This window comes from Panthera onca, chromosome X, assembly GCF_046562875.1.
Source record: "Panthera onca isolate mPanOnc1 chromosome X, mPanOnc1 haplotype 2, whole genome shotgun sequence".
Taxonomy (NCBI): domain Eukaryota; kingdom Metazoa; phylum Chordata; class Mammalia; order Carnivora; family Felidae; genus Panthera; species Panthera onca.
Genome location: NC_138357.1, coordinates 117,548,050 through 117,569,880, shown reverse-complemented (window position 1 = coordinate 117,569,880; position 21,831 = coordinate 117,548,050). Strand labels below are relative to the sequence as shown.

The 21,831-nt window shown below is 40.9% G+C and overlaps 1 protein-coding gene and 1 pseudogene across 3 annotated transcripts in view; both read left to right on the top strand.

Moving 5' to 3' along the window:
• The window catches only part of CA5B (carbonic anhydrase 5B), a 51,181-nt gene extending 29,915 nt beyond the window's left edge, over positions 1-21,266 (top strand). For all 3 annotated transcript variants that reach the window (XM_081792958.1, XM_081792959.1, XM_081792957.1), the window contains 6 exons: positions 2,160-2,357; positions 11,587-11,705; positions 12,747-12,842; positions 13,904-13,966; positions 14,876-15,031; positions 19,765-21,266. In XM_081792958.1, coding sequence (XP_081649084.1) covers positions 2,160-2,357; positions 11,587-11,705; positions 12,747-12,842; positions 13,904-13,966; positions 14,876-15,031; positions 19,765-19,944 — 812 coding nt within the window. In that variant the 3' untranslated portion in view covers positions 19,945-21,266. The remainder of the gene's footprint in view (positions 1-2,159; positions 2,358-11,586; positions 11,706-12,746; positions 12,843-13,903; positions 13,967-14,875; positions 15,032-19,764) is intronic.
• LOC145713994 (uncharacterized) lies at positions 2,966-9,443 on the top strand (annotated as a pseudogene).
• Positions 21,267-21,831: the final 565 nt, after the last annotated feature.

The following is a 21,831-nucleotide window of genomic DNA, read 5'->3' as shown; positions in this document are numbered from 1 at the left end:
TTCTCTAGGGATGGGAGTACTGAGCTATATGAAAAAAGAAAACGAAAAAGAGGATAGTTTGAGTTTGCCTCTATCTTTCAGCCCAAGACAAAGACTTGTCAAGTTTTGTATTATTGGTAATTGGGGCCAGACGATTCTTTCTCGTGGGTGCCTGTCCTAGGAATTTTAGGATGTTTAGCTGCATGCCTGGCCTCTACCCACTAGATGTCAGTAGCACCTAACTCTAGTTGCGACAACCAAAAATATCTGCAGACATTACCAAATGTCCCCTGGGAGCAGAATTGCTCCCTTCATTGAGAATCGCTATTCTAGTAACTGCCTGAAGAGCTTTGTCTATACTGCTGGGGCTCTTTTTCCAAAAATAACAAGGCTAAGATCTTGAATTTCTAGCTTTGGGGCAGCTAGCTCAGAAAGAGATGCCTTCTCTGTAAGAGTAAACAGTGGTAGGGGCGCCTGTGTGGCTCAGTCGGTTAGGCATCCGACTTCGACTTCGGCTCAGGTCATGATCTCACGGTCTGTGAGTTTGAGCCCCACGTCGGGCTCTGTGCTGACAGCTCAGAGCCTGGGGCCTGCTTTGGATTCTGTGTCTCCCTCTCTCTCTGACCCTCCCCTGTTCATGCTGTGTCTCTCTCTGCCTCAAAAATAAATAAACATTAAAAATTTTTAAAGAGTAAACAGTGGTAAGTTTCTGTTTGGTTTTGTTTTATTTTATGGAAAGTGGAGTGTCAAGGGACCCCATCATACACACAGGAGATTGACTGAGTCACAGCTACCTCATCACTTTCTCAAATCCTTAGACTCTTTCTTAGAGGTGGAGTGAGGTACAGAGCATTGTTGGTAATGATTTATCTCAACTCATATTTCTTCTGGTTGTCCTGCTGCTCTTGGTTCTTCTGTGTCCGTGGTGCTACTAAAGGGCAGAGAACTGGAGCACGCCGTATCATGCACATGGGTTCTATCACATCATGCATGGATGTCTCAGCAGCTGCTCTGTCTATGTTACAGGAAGTCTGCTGAGATTTATCAGGAATTTAGCACAAAGACCTGGTGCTTGGCTCTTTGTAGAAAAATCATCGTCAGTGCTATATTGTGTCTGTGGGGAACAAACTGTGCATGGACACTTTAATATATAATGTCCATAGCTATGTATGTGACAGAACTCGAGGGACCTTAGCAGTACTAATATTCCACCCGGGTTTTGTAGGATGGTTGCCTAATCCTCACAGTTTGCTTATATAGGAGATGAACTCAGCATACACACTTATATAGGACCATATAATCCCACCAAAGGGATTCATCTCTCTGCTTCTCTTCCCTCTGACACACTTCTCTGCTGTGATTCAGGAAGTGTTCAAGTCTGTCCTTAAAGATGTAGGTGTCTCTGTGTCCCCTGTTTTTGTTTTTTCTTCTCCTTGGTATAATATGGCCCCCAAACCCTGAACATCTTACTCACATGTCTCAAATTTAGAAGAAAGTACTCTTCTTTTCCCCAGATTCTTTGGCATTTGTGTTAGTTTTTCTAAAACCCAAGACTGTCTCCCCCATCTCAGTTGGAAGACTGTAATATTGCATTGTGTAAATAATCCAGAGATCTTCAAAACTGCAAGTTAAGTTACAGGTGCATGCCACGAAAGTGTTTACTTCAACCAGCCAAGCGATCAAAAACTTACAGTGCTTGGTTCAACATTTGCTTTGCAAAAATTCTTCCTCTTCTTCCCACATTTCCTTTGTTGGAAATAATTCATTATTGGAAATTTCATTGATTTGTATTTGTATGTAAACTTGGTTTGGTAAGTGGGGCTCAGAAAATTATCAATAAAGAAAAACAGCTCATTTGAAGGTACCCTCCTTCCACACGGTGCTAATCTGCACGCGTCTTACTGTTACCACAAGAGCGGGTGGCACTTGGTTCGGGTGAAATCAGAGGGTGGACTGAGCCGCTTGTGTCTGACAAAGCAGCAGACGTCTGTGCCCGTGCAAGGTGCTCTCTGAGCTGCCTTTGTCCTCTGCCTTAATCAGTCCGTTTAGCCCCCAGGTGGCTAATTCCTAAGAGGTAGACTCCATGGGCCTGGACACACTCCCCACAACTCGAATTGCCTCGTGTGTGATCCCACATAGCAGACGTCTTGATGATGGCCCCGCTGTGCTTTTTCTCCTAGTGCACCCGCTCTGGGAGAGCGTGGACCTGGTCCCGGCGGGCGAGCGCCAGTCGCCCATCAACATCCGGTGGAGGGACAGTGTCTATGATCCTGGCTTAAAACCGCTCACCATCTCTTACGACCCGACCACCTGCCTCCACGTCTGGAATAACGGGTACTCCTTCCTCGTGGAATTTGAAGATTCTACAGATAAATCCGGTGAGGGTCAGACTGGTGGTCTTGTCTGGAGTTAAAGGGACAGTTTGATGTGAGCACAGGCCACACCACACTGCCTCCTTGGGACCATGGACCTGTATGAGTGGTGGCATGGGACTCCTTGCACTCAGCTTTTTCAATGTATGAAAAAAATCCCGTCGAGTTTTTATGAACATTTTCTTCTACTAGTATAGGTAGTACTTTTATTAATAAGTATGTGTATCTCTATGTATAGACAGAAGATAGGTTGTGAAATTAAAGCTTTGCCTGAAATTTATTTTGTGTGTATTGAATACGTACTGATTTTCTCTGCTTGCTGACTTTACAAGACACTTTTACCTTTAAGAGTAATACTATTTAATCAGATTTAACTGATCAGATTGCAGTACCTTTGAAATGGGGCAAAAAAGCATATTCATGTGTGCGTGAGGTTATAATCTTAACAACCAGTTCTATATTATAAAATGAAAACTCATATTCTGTTAATTTTGTTGATTTAGAAGAAACACAATTTAAAGGAGATTTTCAAAACCAGATATTATATTGCTTTTGAATCTTCTCTGGTTTTGAACCTACCCAGATATAAACTAATCTGAATGATTTCAAAGTTTACCTAAAACTTTTAGTATCTATTGAACACAGAATGTGATTAATTCTATGTAGGTTTCTTTTCTCTTTTTCTTTTCCTTTTCAAATCAAATTTGATGGTACCAAATAGTCTTCATCTGAAATAATTATTATTTGAAATAGTCTCTCTTTGTGGTTATCAACCAGTGGCAATTTTATCACCCCTTCCTCCCTAGGGGCTGGGGACACTTGGCAACATGCGTAGGCATTTTAAGTTGTCACACTTGGGAGGGTGGGGTGCACCTGTTGTCTTGTGGGTCAAGGCCAGGAAAACAGCTGAAGAGCCTACAGTATGCAGGACAACATTCGCAAAGAGTTATTCAGCCCCTAATATCAATAGAGCCGAGATTGAGAAACCCTTTAGGAAATTAGTTTTCTCTTATGAATATGAGGAAATAAGCCCATGAACGTGTTAATGAATCAAGTACAAAATGTAACCTAAAGCATAAATGGAAGCGTTTAGTCCTGTATCTATCCTCGCTCTAGAATTCCCAACTGTATCTTGGTTCTCTATGCATTTTCCTAGGGTTGCTCTGAAACTTAGACATGGCTCTCTGGCCCAACAGCAAAGAGACTGCTCCTCCAATGGGAATTCTCTCTCTCTGGCTCTCTTCCCTTTGATGTACTTCTCTGCTGTGATCCACCAAGTGCTCAGGCCTGTCTTTAAGAGCTTAGGTGTTTCTATGTTCCCCATTTTTTTCCTTTCTCCTCTGTGGTATGACGTGGCCCCCCAAACCTGAGCATCTTGCTTACATTTCTCAAACTGAGAAGAAATTACTCCTTTTCCTCCCAGATTCATTAGTATCTTTCCTAACTTTTCCAAAACCCTATAGTGTGCTCCTGTCTCAACCGGAAGCTATATCACTGGAATACTGTAGTGTTACATTGTATATAAGGATTCCAGAAATCTTCAAAACAGCAACCTAAATTCCTATATTCCAGATAGCTATCTTGCATGACAATGAGCTTTACTTGTCTCAGGAGTTCTAGCATTACTCCTGCCGACTACACCAATGGGCAGACCCAGTCTGTAAATACCAACTCTCCTACATACACTCTGGATGCACAGCAACCCTCTCAAGTCTCAATTTTGTCTAGGTCCTTGGCAACCTTCTTTTTCTTCTGAGGATCCTAAATGTTGGTCAGCTTTCTAATGACCTTGATGGTCTAGAGACTCTTTCCAATATAGGTTTCCTTCACTGAGTTGGAAATTGTGGGAAGTTGTTTAATAGGTTTCTAACCAAGTGAGTTAATCTCAAGATCATTCGAGGCAAATAGCTTTCTGTTTCATTTTTTAGTCATTTTTCCCCCTTTTTAACAATAGATTCACGAATTCTTATCCACCCATTTGCTAGGGCAATCTCAGATGGAATACAAATGACCTGCATTTTCCTCATAATAACTCCTTAGATACCTCCAAGCACAACTCACTAAACTGATTATTCCTCGATGTTACCTTCCCTAGGTGTGTCAGTGTCGCACTATTTTTATAAAATATCCAGAAAAATTGTAGAGAGGTTGCTAATTTTCCACTTATTTTGTTAGGAAGGACCAAAATAGGTAACCCTTTTTAAAATTATGCTTTAATAATCATTCTCTTTAAAATACCATTAATCTTTGATAAGTATCTAACTTTCTCTCTCTCTCTCTTTTTCCACATTTCAGTGACTGCCTCCTATTTCCTGCTTATTCTTCATTGCTATTTCTCCATGCTGTTGCAAAATAATTAATAGCATTCAAAGAGGAGGAAAGAGTGAATGAACATAAAAAATAAAGAAAAAGTAAAAGACAGCAAAGACTTCCTAGAAATGAAGAAAGGCAAGAACCAATTCTAATTGTAGAAAGGAAAGGAGCTAATAAATATCAATGTCTATAAATTAAAAAAAAAACAACTAGGAAATGCTGCTACAGTGTGCTTTACAAATAACTCGGGATAAGGTGTGCAAAGAAAGGGTTTGAGGAAGGTATGTGACAAAAAGAAACCATACCAAACCTTATGGGATGTAGCAAAAGTAGTGCTTAGAGGGAAATTAGAGATGAAAATGCCTTTATTGAAGAAGAAATTTCTCAAATCAATAATCTAGCTTCCCACCTTAAGGAGCTAGAAGGAGAAGAGCAAACTAAACCCAAAACAAACACAAAGAACAGAGCAGAAACCAATGAAGTCAAAAGTTGGTTCTCCAGAAAGATCAACAAAACTGATAAACCTTTAGCTAGGTGGAGCGAGAAAACAAATAAGAGAAGACTCAAATTACTGAAATCAGGAATGAAAGAGGGACATCACCACCAACCTTACAGAAATTAAAAGGATAATAAGAGAAGGTATGTGAGCATCTCATAGCACTGCCCTTTGCTGGGTACTGTTTTGTTGTTTGGCTCCCCTGAATAGGACACAGTGCATGTGAGGGATGCAAAATGCCATGGGGAGTGGCACTAAATTATGCCTGGGCTGAGGTCCATGGATGATCTCTAATTTCACCTCCCGTGAAAGTACTCTCATCAGCTAGGTCACTAGGCCTCAAAGAGAGGAAGAGATGGGTCCTGTTGCTCCCCAAAGGGTGCTTCCTGCCCCATCTTGTGTCACTTTACACTTTTCTGGGGTATCACTGGTAAACCCAGGAAGAATGTTTCCCAGACATTTGAAGAGCTCTCCTTCCTAATTTTGGTCTTACATTTGCTTTTTGGGAGAAAACAATGTAATGATTTGTAGCAAACCTACAGAGTGGTGTATCCGTTAGGACCATCCAATTTGAGAACATTTCCATCACCCCAGTTATTCCATATATCTTATGACCACTCTGCTTTCTAATTTGCAATCTTCTGTTTCCCTTCTGCCTGTTTCTTGCTGACTGTACTTCCCCCTGTCGTCCACACATCTGCCCCACCCGACCCCACCTTTTTCTTCGCTCTTGCTGAGGTTACCAGTGATGTTTCAATTAACAAACCCAACAGATACTTTGCAGTCTATTTCTTTAGTTCCTGGTTTCATTGAGAATCTTCTAAGTGCCACACACTGTGCCAGGTGCTCAGAATGGAAAGAGGAAGAAGGGATGGTCGCCACCTTTAAGGAGCTAATACTGTGGTGGGGAGACAGACCCATGAACAGACAGCGCTAATGCAGAGTGCCGAGCGCTGCGAGGGAAGTGTTCAGGTGGGGTCCGGTGGGAGAAGGCTTCCTGGAGGGGGTGACACCTGGGCCGTCTGCATGGAGGGGGAGGTTCAAGGCAGTGCAATGCTTGTGTTTGGTACTACTGTGTGTAAGTGCAAGAAGGAAATGGCAGCCAAGTGAGGCCTGAGGTAGGCAGGAGCTGATACACAGCCAGTTCTGCAGACCTTGCCCAGAGAGGGGTAATGTGGGTGCAGCTTACCTGCGTACTCTTGCTCTGGGTCTCGCGCTGGGCTGTGATGGAGGTGTCAGCTGTGGTTGGGGTTTCATCTCAAGACTCCTCTGGCGAAGAATCCTCATCCAAATTCACTCACGTGGCTGTTGGCAGAATTCAGTTTCTCTCAGGGCCTTGGTTTCTTTGCTGGCTGTTGGCGAGAGGCCACTCCCTTTTCCTTGCCCAGTGGGCCTCTCTGTAGGGCAGCTCACAACATGGCAGCTGGCTTCGTCAGAGAGAGCAAGCAAGATGACAACCAGCATCTTTTTGTAACCTAATCTGAAGACTCATATCGCATGACTTTTACCCTTAGAAGCAAGTCACAAAGTCCAGCTCACACTCAGGAGAGGGCATCACACAAGGGTGTGAATACCAAGAGATAGGGTTCATTGGGAGTCTTCTTAGAAACTGCCAGGATACGTGGCCGATGGCACAAAGCCAATGAATTCAAACTGAGGTCCCTTTCCTGTAAAGTGCATGCCCTCAGCCCCATTATATAGGAGAATACCTCCTTGTCTCACTTCTCCCCTATGTACAATTTATGTGGATCTAGTACCCAGTGCATGCAGAGACTTCATGATTTTTCTAGTTAGAAGTGCCCAAATCAGATGCCTGGGCATCTCACTTCTCTCCCAGGGATCACAAATGTAGAGGTGCCTATAGTGCCATAGAAGTAATGAGCATGAGCCAGGCTGGGAGAATCTGAGACAAATGGTAGTGATGGCGACTGAGAAACTGGCAGGACCGTCGAAAGGTGGTGGCCGTTTCTCCCATCTAGCCTGTTGTTGCCTGGTGGGAGCATGTGCCCAACATGGGCAGGGCTTCTCATTCTCCAGTTAGAAATGTGGAGTTTTATGGGAAATTGTCTAGCTTTAAATGTCGGCAATGAACTTTAAGATGTATTTAGCATTGTGTGGGTGAATCAAAACACACCTGAAGACCAGTTCTGCCCCCTTCCCCCTGCAGCCACCCACTAGTAACAGCTCCTCTCTGCCTTGCTCATTATCTTTGGAGGAGACACACAGTAAGTTTCCAGAATATGTTGCCAGTGTTTTTCTGGAGATAGGAGAGAAAAGCTAGCCTTCCCTTCTGCCTTGGTCACTTAACATGGGACGAGGACTTCAATTTCATTCAACAGATTAGATTGAATTTTGCCAAAGTCAAGCTCACAATATGGAGCTGGCATAGAAAAGCAAGGTTTTGGAAAATATTTTATTTTTATTTCAGTATGCTTTAGTACCATCCTCCTGTTATTTTAGTGAATCAGGTGGTATTAGTCTCTGTACCTCCCCTGCCCCTTGAAGAAAAGTGGTCATTGGTGTCTTTGCTCACCTCTTTCAAAACATTTTTTTTAGAGGAAGAAATTATGTAAAGTATTTTCAAAAGGCAATAAGATACATAGCAGACCACTGCATGACATATCTGACGTATTTAGTCCTGGGATTGTTGTAATTGCACATAAAATTCAACTAATGATGCAGTAAACTCTAAAGATCACTAAGGTAGTTGAGATAGATGGGTTTTATGCTCTTATATTGGTTTAACCATGAACAGACATCTCCAGGGTTGGATTAGATGGAAGGAATGAGGAACTAATTAATATGTGTTAGGAAACTCAAGAAAAAAAATCAGTACAACCCAAAGTCTGACGAAAGATGATTTTAAAATCTTGTTTTATCTGGATATTTTGCATTTAAAGTATTATTTCACTAGTTCAGAAAACACTAGCCAAACAAAAGGTATTTATTATCCAACGTGGTAAGGACAGTGGTACAGTGTGGATGACTCACATCGTTCACTCTGTCCAAAGGGACATGGGTGATAAGTTTTCACTTGCAAATTTCCTATTTTATTTCAATGGAAGGGGAAGACAAACAGTAGTATCTTCCAAAATTGAAATGCAAGAGGCACCTGGCTGGCACATGATGGCACGTGGTACAGCACATGACTCTTGATCTCAGGGTCATGAGTTTGGGTCCCACACTGGGTGTAGAGTTTACTTTAAAAAAAGTATCAGTGCATAAAAAAGAAAGAATATCTTTTGTCCCCATACTTCAGTTTTATGAGATTGGGTTGGATAAATATGCTAAGAGAAATTTGCATTTTACTGCACATTTAAAAAGTAGGCGCAGTAACTCAAGGTCAAGAGCATGTTCTAGGAGGAGGCGAACGCCCTCATCTTCTAGGCACAGGCAGTTAGGAAGCAGATCGAGAAGGAGATCACATTCTAAGTCAAGGAGTAGGGGATGATCCAAACGTCCAAGACAGAGAAGATCTCATTTCAGAGAGAGAGGTAGAAGGTCAAGGAGTACATCAAAAACCAGGGCAAAAAGAAAGAAGACAAAGAAAAGGAGTGTTCCAAAACACCACCAAAAAGTTATAGCACAGCCATAGATTCCAGAAATGCAAGCAGAGACAGACAACCCCAATGAAGTAGGCGTGGCACAAGATCTCCTACAAAGCCTAGGTCACCTAAAAGAAAAATGTCTAGTTATATCCTATAGGAGATATAAAAAGGAGAAGAAAGGTAAAGAAAGAAGCAGAGATGAAAGAGAATGACCAACAAGCAAGAAGAAGAAAAGTGAAGATAAGGAAAAGAATCAGAAAACGAAATCAGAGAGTGATAAAGATGTAAAATTAATAACGAAGAGGAACAAGGGAATGACAGTAAGAAAGAGAAAAAAGAGAAGAAACCAACAGAACCAAGTTCCCCTAAAACAAAAGGATGTTTTGTGGAAAAGGGAACTGGTGATTCACTAAAAGAATCCAAAGTGAATGGGAATGATCATCATGGAGAAGACATGTTTATGAGTGACTGAATATTGCCACCATGGGAATCCAGCTGCATACATGCATGAATGTCATTCCTTCGTGTGATTTCTTAATGCTGTTTTTGTTCCTACCAAACCTAGATGTTTACAGTTCTGAGTTATAAATGGATACAAAGCTTCTAATATTGATACTAGTTATTTACATCCAAAACCACTTAGAAAATGATACAGGAGTAACCAATTCTTTAAAAAATTTTTTTCAATGTTTATTTATTTTTGACAGAGAGAGAGAGAGAGAGAGAGAGAGTGTGTGTGTGTGTGTGTGTGTGTGTGTGTGTGCGCGCATGAGCGGGGGAGGGGCAGAGAGAGAAGGAGACACAGAATCCAAAGCAGGCTCCAGGCTCTGAGCTGTCAGCACAGAGCCCAACATGGGGCTCGAACTCACAGACTGCGAGATCATAACCTGAGCCGAAGTCGGACGCTCAACCGACTGAGCCACCCAGGCGCCCCCGGGAGTAACCAATCTTGACATGGTGAAATCTGTCAAGCAGTTTTAAAAGTATTCTGGTGCTGCTTTAAAACAAAAACGAAAAGCTGCATACATCACAGCACCCATGGATAGTTTATGTTGTATGATCTCCTTTATTAAGTAAGTTCACTTATAGTATTTCTAGAATTTGATTCATTGCTATAATGCAGCTATGTAGGGAATGCACTGATTGCATGTTAATTGTGGCAGGAATATCCTAAATGTCATTAAAACCCTCCAACATGATGGATCTACTTATGGTCTTATCTGTTGACATGACAAATTAACATTCTTTTTAAAAAATTTTTTGTTAATGTTTATTTATTTTTGAGAGAGAGTCACAGCATGAGCAGGGAAGGGGCCTGAAGCAGGCTCCAGGCTCCAAGCTGTCAGCACAGAGCCTGACACGGGGCTTGAACTCATGAACTGTGAGATCATGACCTGAGCTGAACTCAGACACTCGACTGACTGAGCCACCCAGGCGCCCCAACATTCTTATAATTACATCTGAAAATGAAAATTTGAAATAAATCACCCTTTAAGGCTTGTAGTTAAATTTTTTGTGGCTTTTGTTTAACTTTGAAAGGTTCTATCTGCACTAACCTTTTTTGATGACTGACTAGGCTTTAATTACAGAAACAAAATTTGAAATGAAATTGTCTTTGGTAGTAAGCAAATAACGTATTTTGAAGTAGAGTTGTATACTTTTTTCATAAGGTGTTTGGGAATTTTTTTCCCTGAAATAATTTATTCCACATCTACATCAGTGAAGGCTTCTGCCTATCCTGAGCCCATCTGTTAAAGAAAGTTATCTCTTGTCCTGGTTTTCAATTTTCCACTCTTTTATTAGTTTGTTTTAATCTCAGTGTTGGGAAAAGGGGGTAGGGCATTTTAAATTGACTTTCATATACTTTAAAATAAGACAAATCTACTTTTAATGTTTATTTATTTTTGAGAGAGAGACAGAGTATGAGTGGGGGAGGAGCAGAGAGAGAGGGAAACACAGAATCTGAAGCAGGCTCCAGGCTCTGAGCTGTCAGCACAGAGCCCGACACAGGGCTCGAACTCACAAACCTGATCACGACCTGAGCTGAAGTCGGACGCTTACTGAGTGAGCTACCCAGGCGCCCCAAGACAAATCTACTTTTAAATAAATGTTTATTATTTTGAGAGAGAAGTGTGCATGCACATGAGCAGGGGAGGGGCAAAGAGAAAGGGAGAGAGAGGATCACAAGCAGGCTCCACACTGTCAGCACAGAGCCTGATGCAGGGCTCAATCCCAAGAAAGCCTGTGATCATGACCTGAGCCAAAGTGAAGAGTCAGACGCTTAACCGACTGAACCACCCAGGAGTCCCAAGACAAGTCTACTTGATAATGTACTTTTTATGTGACGTCCGGTATAAAACCTATCAATTTGTGTTACTGGTACTGCAGTAGTAATCTTATGCACACAGTGATTCCACGTTAAATGCAAAGTAGTTAGGCAACGGTTTTCTTAGTTACAGGAGTTTCAAGGTTCACTTTTGTGCAGAAAAAACTAAAGTAGGCTATAGTCTGTGTCATGTTGATGTACAGTTTCTGAAATTGTTTTATAAGACTTTGTTATAAAACCCTTATTTCATGTTCCTGTAAAAAAAGAAGTGGGCACAGTAAATATAGAATATAAAAATAAGTCAAGAATTGGCCTTTAATGGTTGTACAGAGCTTGGAGTGTGTTAATTCTCAGTGTCTTTCAGAGTGCAAGTCTTGCCCTTATACCTGTACTGACTGCGTGGAAATCAAGTTTATATACACGTGTATCTAATACAGTGTGCCCCATTTAAAACAGTTCACATAGAAGGTCCCCCCAAAGAGTCGGCCTTTCCCCTGCATTCCTCCATGGTATGAAAAACTGTCCCCTGAATTGTTGGATGTGCCATTTCAGTGATCGAGGGAGGACCCCTGGAACACAACTACCGACTGAAGCAATTCCATTTTCACTGGGGGGCCATTGATGCTTGGGGCTCCGAGCACACTGTGGACAGCAAATGTTACCCGGCAGAGGTATGTTGAGCAGCTTGGGAACAGCGACAGCCGTGAAGTGGGGATAATGCTGAATTTCTAAGAAATTATCAGGGAAAATCCAATGATTCCTATAAATGCTAAATAGCTCTCTCGGGCATATTTGATTATTCCCAGTTTATACATGTAAAAATGATATGTGCCCTCATCTCACATGATCGAGCAGAAATGAAACTTAAGATCCTAAAACGGAATCCTTCCAGAATTCCAAGCTAGGCTCAAATTATAGCCTGAAGTTATAAGCCAGGCAACAATGCAGGGCCACCAGATTAAATTAATCCAAGTGAGAATTGGGAGGAGCCTAAATAAAGCCTGTGACAATAGAAACAGAAAAAGAGCAAGATTTAACAAGCATTTCTGAAATAAAAGCAACAGGACTTGGAGGCATGGTCCACTTCAGGAGAGGAGAGGAGCAAGTTAACCGTGACCTTGAGGGTCTTACTTGGGAGACTGGGTGATGATGCATTGGCAAATGATGGACAAGAAATAATTTGTAGGGAAGTACAGGGACCGCATAAGGAAACACAATTTATTCTTACAATTTCTCCTTAATTTGGTTTTAAATGTTACCGTGAAAAGAAGCACATTTTAAGTGGTTATCCCTCAAAGAAATTTATCTTCAACTCTTGTCTAATTCCCATACAGAGAATCTATTTCTCTCAATATAAACATCTCTCCTTTAGATGCAAGTGGATTTTGGATATGACGGTTTCATATCCAAAACAGCGTGGGAATGGACAAAGTTTGCTTCCTCCCTGAAATGTTACCCACTTTGCTGTATTTGTTTTCTTTTATTTTTCTCCAAATAAATCCCTCTATTCAGAAGTAATGTTAATTGCTGTTCCTGCATACATTTCTTCCTGTTATTTATTTCTCTCATTTTGCACCAGATTGGTGTATGCTTTTCTCAGTGGCTTTATTTTGGGCAAGGAAACATTAAAATATTATGTGTTGAATAAGGCTGTCTGTTTTGGAGCAATCCTATATGCTCATGTATCAAACCATCTTTTAATGCTGTTTTAGCTGCACTTGGTACATTGGAATGCAGTCAAATTTGAAAACTTTGAGGATGCAGCACTGGAAGAAAATGGTTTGGCTGTGATAGGAGTATTTTTAAAGGTAAAAAAGTCTTACCACTTTACATGATGTGTTGTATTGTGGGGTAAAAAGATATAACATTGTCATATTAAGATCTAAGTATATCGGGATAAAAAAAAAACCATAATTGACTTGTGGAATCAATATGTTGTACACCCGAAACTAATGTAAAATTGTATGTCAACTCTACTTCAATTTCAGGGAAAAAAAAAGAAAATGAACAATGGTTAAAAGAAGAGATTGCTATGAATATATTTCAAATGATATTAAAATGCACAGTCCAGGGGCGCCTGGGCGGCTCAGTCAGTTAAGCGTCCAACTCTTGATTGTGGCTCAGGTCATGATCTCATGGTCATGAGATCAAGCCCCCTGTCGGGCTGTGTGCCAAGTAGCTGAGCATGGACCCTGCTTAAGATTCTCTCCCTCTCCCTCTCCCTCTCTCTCTCCCTCTGCCCCTGCCACACACTCTCTCTGAAAACAAAAATGTCCAGTCCAATAGAGTAACAAGAGTAACAAGCCACATGTGGCAAATGAGCTCTTGAAATGTGGCTACTTTGACCATGGTATGGTTTTTCATTCTAATTAATTAAAATTTCAATGTAAGAACTGGTGTTTATTATTTATTTTCGAGAGAGAGAGAGAGAGAGAGAGAGCATGTAAGTAGGGGAGAGGGACAGAGGGAAAGAGAGAATCTTAAGCAATCTCCATGCTCCACATGGAACCTGACAAGGGGCTGGATCCCAGGACCCTGAGATCATGACCTCAGTGGAAATCAAGAGTTGGCTGCTTAACCAACTGAGGCACCCAGGCGCCCAACGAACTGATATTTAAATGGAGCTGGGGCACCTTTCCCCGCAGGCACACTGACCCTATCAGCACACAGCCTGCTCATTTGTTTTGTGTCTAATTTGATTCAGTGACGTTTATAGCAACCTAAATTGCCCGTTTAAGTGTAGTTTAAGTAGTGTGATTGGTTTGTTTATATGTGATCACCAGGTGGCTAATTTTAATTCATATTCTGTTCTGATTTCAAAAGTGAAGTGTCCATTGTTTTTAATATTTTCTCATTGCTTCTTCTTTAGCTAGGAAAACATCACAAAGAGCTGCAGAAATTGGTGGATACTTTGCCATCAATCAAGCATAAGGTAATTTCCCCCCCTAAATCACTTGAAATACATTTTATGTTTAATCTCCGAGTGGAGACGCTGACAAGGCGCCCCGGAACACAACTCGCCACTGCCTTGGTTCTGCCGCCATGCCACTGAGCGCTCGGCACTCGGGAACACGGTGCCGTCCCCTCCTCTGCTCCGACACCTGCACACCTGCGTCTTCGAAGTCCCCGTGGGAACACTCAGACCAGCCCTCTTGGCTAGACCTCCCATCCCGCAGGCGGGGAGCAGGGAAGAGTGGGACGGACACTTGGCTTGGCTAGCTGTGAAGAACAGTTACCCGTTTCCGTCCGGCCCGTCCGCATGGACGCCTCTGTCCAGACCCCAGGATTAACTGTTGCCTCTTGAGGATCCCAAAGGGGCTGTTCCCTGGAAGTCCTCCTCTTCCCTGTCTCCCCCTCTTCTCCCCACCTCAGTCCCTCCCCACTGCCTCTTTCCCTCTCCCTCCCTCTCACTCTCCCTCTTTTTCGTTGCCTGTCTCTTTCTCCCCTTTTGATGCAGGAGCCTGGCTCCCTCTACTTTCCGTTGTGTTTTAGAAAGGAGAATTCTGTTCGTTTCTCTTGAGAAAGACAAGCCTCCTTGTTCATGCACCAGCTACCACCTGACCCTCCCGCCTCCCGAAGAGTTCAGAGGAGACTGGCACCTGCAGTAAACTCACGACAATGGAGGGGGGAAGTGCTTTTGGCTGTGTTCCCATGGAGGATGATCAGAAATACATAGTTAATTACAGGAGCAGTGCACGGGTGTGATTCTGTCCAAAGGTGCCCAGAGATACTCTAGACCACTGCTGGTCCCCAGATTCCCCTCGAATCATCGCCTCATCATCCGATTTCTGAGTGGTTTTCATCACAAAATGATGACTCGGTGACCCCTTCTCTTTGCCAGGACACCCTTGTGGAATTTGGGTCATTTGATCCTTCCTGCCTGATGCCCGCCTGCCCAGATTACTGGACCTACTCGGGGTCCCTGACTACCCCGCCCCTCTCCGAGTCTGTCACCTGGATCATTAAGAAGCAGCCTGTAGAGGTTGATCATGATCAGGTATGTTCTTTCCACCTTTCTGTATGAGGACATGCTAGTCTGCCCCTTTAACACAAGGCTGGGCTCAAACTTTGGCATCGGTTTTGAACATCTTGTAATGCTTCTACATTTTTATTAAAATGCGCTAACATCTTATCTCAAAATTTGGATATAAATTGGGGAATTCTTCAAACCAACTAGAGAGAACAGTTAAAATTTAGGACACATAAGCTTTTTACTTCCATATTTGGCAATGACATATGTCTTATGTATTGTGTATTTTATATATAAATATGACTCTCTATATAAACAAGGCCCTTTTAAAGGGAAGAATGAAGACTGGAGATGGGTGTGCTCACAACCCTTTAAAATCCTTAAGGAGGGGCGCCTGGGTGGCTCAGTCGATTGAGTGTCCAACTCTTAATTTTGGCTCAGGTGATGATCTCACTGTTCATGAGTTCAAGCCCCACATCTGGCTCTGCAGTAACAGTGCAGAGCCTGCTTGGGATTCTTTCTCTCTCCCTCTCTCTCTGTCCCTTCCCACTTACATGCACTTTCTCTCAAAATAAATAAATAAACTTTAAAAAAAATCCTTAAGGAAATTTTGCTCTGGAACCTCAGGATAAAGACAGAATCCAACAGTGTCTGTCCATTAATTTTAAGTCAGTTGTTTTGAACTTGGAGTTTATTTTCTTTTTAAAAAGTAAGTTTAAGTGGTAATTACTTGCCACTAATTACTAAATTCAATGCACAAAATCCTGTTTAATTCATAATTTAAACTATAATAGTACTTGTATATGCTTGCTTTATGGGATTTTTATTAATTACAAAGCATTTTTATAGGAGCAAAGGCTTCCAAAATCTTTTTTATGAAGCCAAGATAACTGATACCAACACCCATTAAATATTTTTAAAAATTAAAAGTAAACTAAAGATTGATCTCTCTGAAGAATATGTTTTAAAGGAAGCAAAAGTAATACATGAAAAACAGAAGCTAGCAGTACATTAGAAGAAACATACACATTTTGACCAAGTAGTATATATTCTAGTAAAGCAAGGATGGTTCGTTATTAGGAATGATATTAACATACTTCATCATGTCAGTGAATCTTAATAGAGAAATCATGTAATCATTTCCATATACTGTTAAAAGGCATTAGCAAAATGTACTATTCAGTTTTTTAAATTTTTAAATAAAATAGAAATGAATGGAGATTTCCCTAACTTGCAAAAAAGACATGGCTCTCACTTCAAAAGTAAACAGTATGTTTACTACGGAAAGAATTGTTACCATATACACTTTGGAAGTTGTTCTGGAAGTAGCCAATACAATTAGACCAGAAAAGAGAAAATGAATTAGAGAAACAATAAAAACTACTTTAAAAATAAGGTAGTTTAGTAATTAGTGGAGTATAACATTAATTTGTAGAAATCAATACATTGATTTTTTAAGTTCTTTTAACTTATTTGAGAGACAACACGCGCACACAAGCTGGGGAGGGGCAGAGAGAAGGAGAGACAGAATCCAAATCAGGCTCCATGCCGTCAGCACAGAGCCCAGTGTAGAGCTCGAACTCACAAACTGTGAGATCATGACCTGAGCCGAGACCAAGAGTTGGATATTTAACCAACTGTGCCACCCAGGTGCCCCTAGAAATCAATACATTTAAAGCACATATAAATATATATATCACTATATATAAATCACAATCAGTTAAAGGATGCAATGATATAAAGTTATAATGGAAGAATGAACCCTATTTATAATGAAAACAAAAGTATAAAATGCCTTGGAATAAGCTTAAGAAAATTTAACAAGTAAACTTAAAATATCCCTGAAGGACACAAAAGAAGAATTCATAAAATGTATACCATGTTATTGAATCAGAAGACACCATAAAGATATCTTTAGGTGTCAATTCTCCCTGACTCGTTATTATCCACTGTTTATTCTCCAGAAATTTGATGTGGTCCATTCACTATGCCAGTAGGATTTTTAGATAGATGTGCTACTTCTAAAATCATGTGGCAAAACGAACAAGCATAAATAGCCAGGGAAAATTCTGAGAGAGAAAATGAGAGATGATTAGATCTACAAACTTATAAAGTCACAATAATTAAATAGTATGGTACTGGCACACAAATAAAGAGATCACTGGAGGGAAGAAAGCGGTAAGTTCAGAAATATGTCTAAGTACATATGAGAATTTAGTTTGTGATAAAGGTAGCATCTCATCTCAATGGGGAGAAAAGATAAGATTCTTCAGTAAATGCTAATGCGAGGACAACTGGGCAGGCATTTGGGGGAGAAAAATTAGATCCACCATGCAGACCTTATGCAAGAATATATTCCACATATATTAAATGTTAAAAACACTGCTAGGACAAGCGTAGGAAAATCTTTTTATACCTCCAAATGGAGGAAGCTTTTTTCACTATATATCAAAACCAGAAGTCCTAAAGAAACCAACTAGTAAATTAGACCACATAATTTTTTTAAATCTGTCTGATAAAAGCCACCAAAAACAAATGACAAAACATAGAGCTTACCTGTTCATAAGCCTGGGCTTGGTGACCTATATGTTTAGTCTGCGTTTATCCTTCACATTTAAAAATTGACCTAACACTGGGGCGCCTGGCTGGCTTCCCTGGTTCAGTGTCCAACTTCAGCTCAGGCCATGATCTCATGGTTCGTGGGTTCAAGCCCCGTGTCGCGCTCTGTGCTGACAGCTCAGAGCCTGGAACCTGCTTCTGATTCTGTGTCTCCCTCTCTCTCTGCCCCTCCGCCACTCATTCTCTCTCTCCTTCTCTCTCTCTCCCTCTCTCTCTCTCTCAAAAATAAATAAACGTCAAAAATCAACCTAACACTGAAAAATAAGTCAGTAAAATAAATAAATCAGAGAGTCAGTGGCCCATGTGAGGAGTTTTCAAATGAAATCTCTACACAGAAAATTCAGTAAGAAAAAAAACGTTAGCTGTCATCTATAATCCTAGTCACCTATAATCAGTGTTAGTCATTGTTTGGGTAAATCTTTCTGGTTGTATATCTATACACATGCACATAAATCCTTTTAGTCTTTTATCTATATAAATATACATAATTTTCTTCACCAAATGGAATCATTCTGTACATACCATTTGGTTCCTCTTTTTACTCAGTGATATGTGAAACATTTTATCGGTAATAAACGTCTTCAATATCACTTTTAATGGCTATGTACTAGTCCATTTTATAGATCTAATGTAACTTAATGATACTTGAGCAATTTCTAATCTTTTGCAATTAGTTGAATAAAAATAAATCTTAAGTACTTGGACACATTCTTAATTTCTGAGGGTATATGCGTAATTTGCAAATACGGTCCCTATGTTTGCCACTCGCCCCTGGTCACAATCCTGCCTCCGCAGCTCTACTTGGCCTGAAGTCTTTGATCGAAACACATCTTCACATGCTTGCCTACTGTGCCCCAGGCTGTCCTCTCCATAGCTGCGGCGTGCCTGACTGACTGAGGAGAAATGTTGTGAAAAGATTTTACAGCGGGCTTGAAGTCCAGTGTTCCATAATAAGGTGGCTCGGAAAGCCAGGGGGGCGAATGATGCTATCGCCATATTAGAGAACAAGCTTTTGACTTGGGGTTGCTCCTCTTTGTACTGAGCTGCATTGTCCAGTCCATGAGCCACTAGCTGCACATGGCCATTTACATTGAAATATAAACACATTAAAATAAAAATTAAACATTCAGTTCCAAGGTACCCGGCTGGCTCAGTCATTAGAGTATGTGACTCTTGATCTTGGGATCATGAGTTTGAGCCCCACGTTGGGTGTAGAGATTCCTAAAAAATAAATGAATAAACTTTCAATAAATAAATAAGTAAGTAAATAATCCAGTTCCTTAGTTACACTAGCCACATTTCAAGCACTCGGTAGCCATATGTGGCTAGTGGTTATGATAATGAATCACGCAGAGGACATTTCCGTCATTACAGAAAGTTCTATTGGACAGTGCTGGCTGGGGGCATCCCACTGCCTGTTAAGAAGACATCCATACTACGGGCACCTGGGTGGCTCAGTCGGTTGAGCATACAACTCTTAGTTTCAGCTCAGGTCATGATCTCATGGTTCGTGAGTTCGAGCTCCACATCAGGCTCTGTGCTGATAGCACGGAGCCTGCTTGGGATTCTCTCTCTCCCTCTCTCTGCCCCTCCCCTGCTCGCTCTCTGTCTGTCTCTCAAAAATAAATAAACTTTAAAAAAATGTAAAAACAAGAAGACATCCATATGCATTGCCTTCCCCTGCAATGCCCAGGTACAGTGAGCAATGAAGAAGACATTGTTTACATTAATGATACAGTTACATTTTGAAAAAAATGAAACATTTTTGGCACTGTTACTGTATACATCAGGCCTTCCCTATAGTATTCTGTAGGCTAGTTATTTTGCCCATTTAAAGATGAGGTTCCTGGAATCAAAGATGAAAACTTGTCCTTGGCAAACGGCTAATGTGTGGGGGACAGGGCCTTTGACCCCCAGTCTTTGGATCCCAAGTACCCTGCTGGCTTCACCACCTCCTGTTACCCTCCTCCTCATACATTTTATTCCCTGTCTAGTAGTGAAGGTATTCCTAACCAGAAATAAGTTGTTCTGTATCTAGTTTTAGACGAATGTTTTGGAATTGTAAAAATAAAAGTAATTTATTCATGAAGTTAAACTGTTACGCCATTGAAATCATTTATGCTTCCTACTTCTATTTCTAGCTTGAGCAGTTTCGGACCCTGCTCTTCACTTCGGAGGGGGAGAAAGAGAAAAGAATGGTGGACAATTTCCGCCCCCTTCAGCCCCTAATGAATCGCACTGTCCGCTCTTCCTTCCGTCACGATTACGTACTGAATATACAAGCGAAACCCCAGCCTTCAACTAGCCAAGCAACTCCCTAAGACACTCATATCTAGGCACTACTTTGCTTTAATGAATACATACTAGCTTTTTAGAGATTGCTGATTGGAGTGTTCTAAACGCCTACATTTAATAATAATTGTAGATGCGCATTTCTTGGTGTGGCAGTGCTCCTTCAGTCTTTGAAGAAAGCTCTTTGGTAAAGAAGTTCTTAACTTTTATTGATAATGATGTTTAACACTGATGTGGCAGTAAGAGACACAAGTTTGTCCTTCAGCAACCTGTTGGTAATCGTAATGTCTTTTTATGTCCTATATTTCTGAGTTGTCTTATGTTTATTAGTTGTCTTTTTATGTTTATTAGTTAGTAACTCTATAGAGTTGTAAGTAGTGATGGTAATCAAAATATTTAACACCGGTAAGGTGCAGACACTGACCATCCAGAATGCAGGCCTTTCAGAAATGGCCCCAGTGCCCAAACTGGTACTTCCTGGCTAGCTGAACATTGGCCATGGTTTTAGGGATATTTTATTTCAAAATCTGAATGTATATTCTTTTCTAAAGCCTTCTCAACAAGTATATTTGCCTGATCTTTAGTTGTTATCCCTAGTACATGGTATGCTTACTATCAATTTATGACATAGAAGAAAATATTTTGTAGTTCTAAGAAAATAAGAATTTACTTATAACGGGGAATCCTTTTGCACTTCTGAAGATCAAATATTTTACCTCAAGACCTGATCATATAGAAAGCATATACAGAGCATTTTAAAGAAAATGCTTGAAGTTCCTAGAATTTAAAATTCTATCATGCTTTATTTACAGGCATCGTTTTCAAAAGACTAGTAATATAATAGTCTATAGTTTATAGTGTTATTTTGCATTGTTTGTACATTGTTTCATAGAATATAATATTTTCCACAATGACAGAACTATCATGGCTTTCCTTGAGAACTGCCTGACCTTTATTTCATGAGTTGAGGTTCTGTGCAAGGCAGGTGCTCAACATAAATCTCCCAGTTAATATAATGGTTTAAATGACTTCTGCTACAGTAATAAGGAGAGAAAATTAACAGGCTAAAATCTAGAGAATTCTACGTATTTGGGGGAATCCATGCCATTGTTGCCTTTGCTTGTAAATATCTTGGAATGTTTCTAGTTGCCTATAAGCCTGTGTTCAAACTCAATACTGAATTTACTGGTGGTCTTTCTTTCATTAGTATGCTAGTCATCTGATCTGCAAGGTAGGGTTGGATGAGTAGACTTGACACTACTAAACTATACACTGAAAAAGTTTAAGATGGTAATTTTTATGTGTATCTTACCACAGTTAAAAATAAATAATACATTCAGTAGAAGAAAAAGAGGGATGGAGTTGTATATGTGAGTTTTGGGCGGGGGGGATGGATATCTGCTCTTAAAAAAGGGAGGGGGCACTCCTGGGTGGCCCAGTCCGTTAAGCATCAGACTCTTGATTTCAGCTCAGGTCATCATGACCTCACGGTTCGTGAGATGGAGCCCTGTGCCACGCTTAAGATCGTCTCTCTCCCTCTCTCTCTAAAAAATAAATAAACAAACAGATAAATAAATAATTTTTTTGTCACACGATATGCATTTTCTAGAGCACAGGGCTTCCCTCCTAGGCCTCTCACAAAGTGTTTGTGCAAAATTCTATTGCAGTGAGTCTTCTAAATTGGAGTGAGAACCAGTGCACCAATATCCGACTTGCCCTTACTTCTTAGAGCTACAGAGGATGTCTTTATTGGGTGTGTCCCAGCTTGCCACTCCTGATTCACCTGCACCTGGTGTTTTGGTGTGATTATGAACAGCACCCTCTCGCTCTCAACCATGTCCTGGTTCGCATGATCAATTCTTGCTCACCTTCTCTGCGGAGGTTACATGGAAACCGCCTTGGGGAGGTGTGTTTCT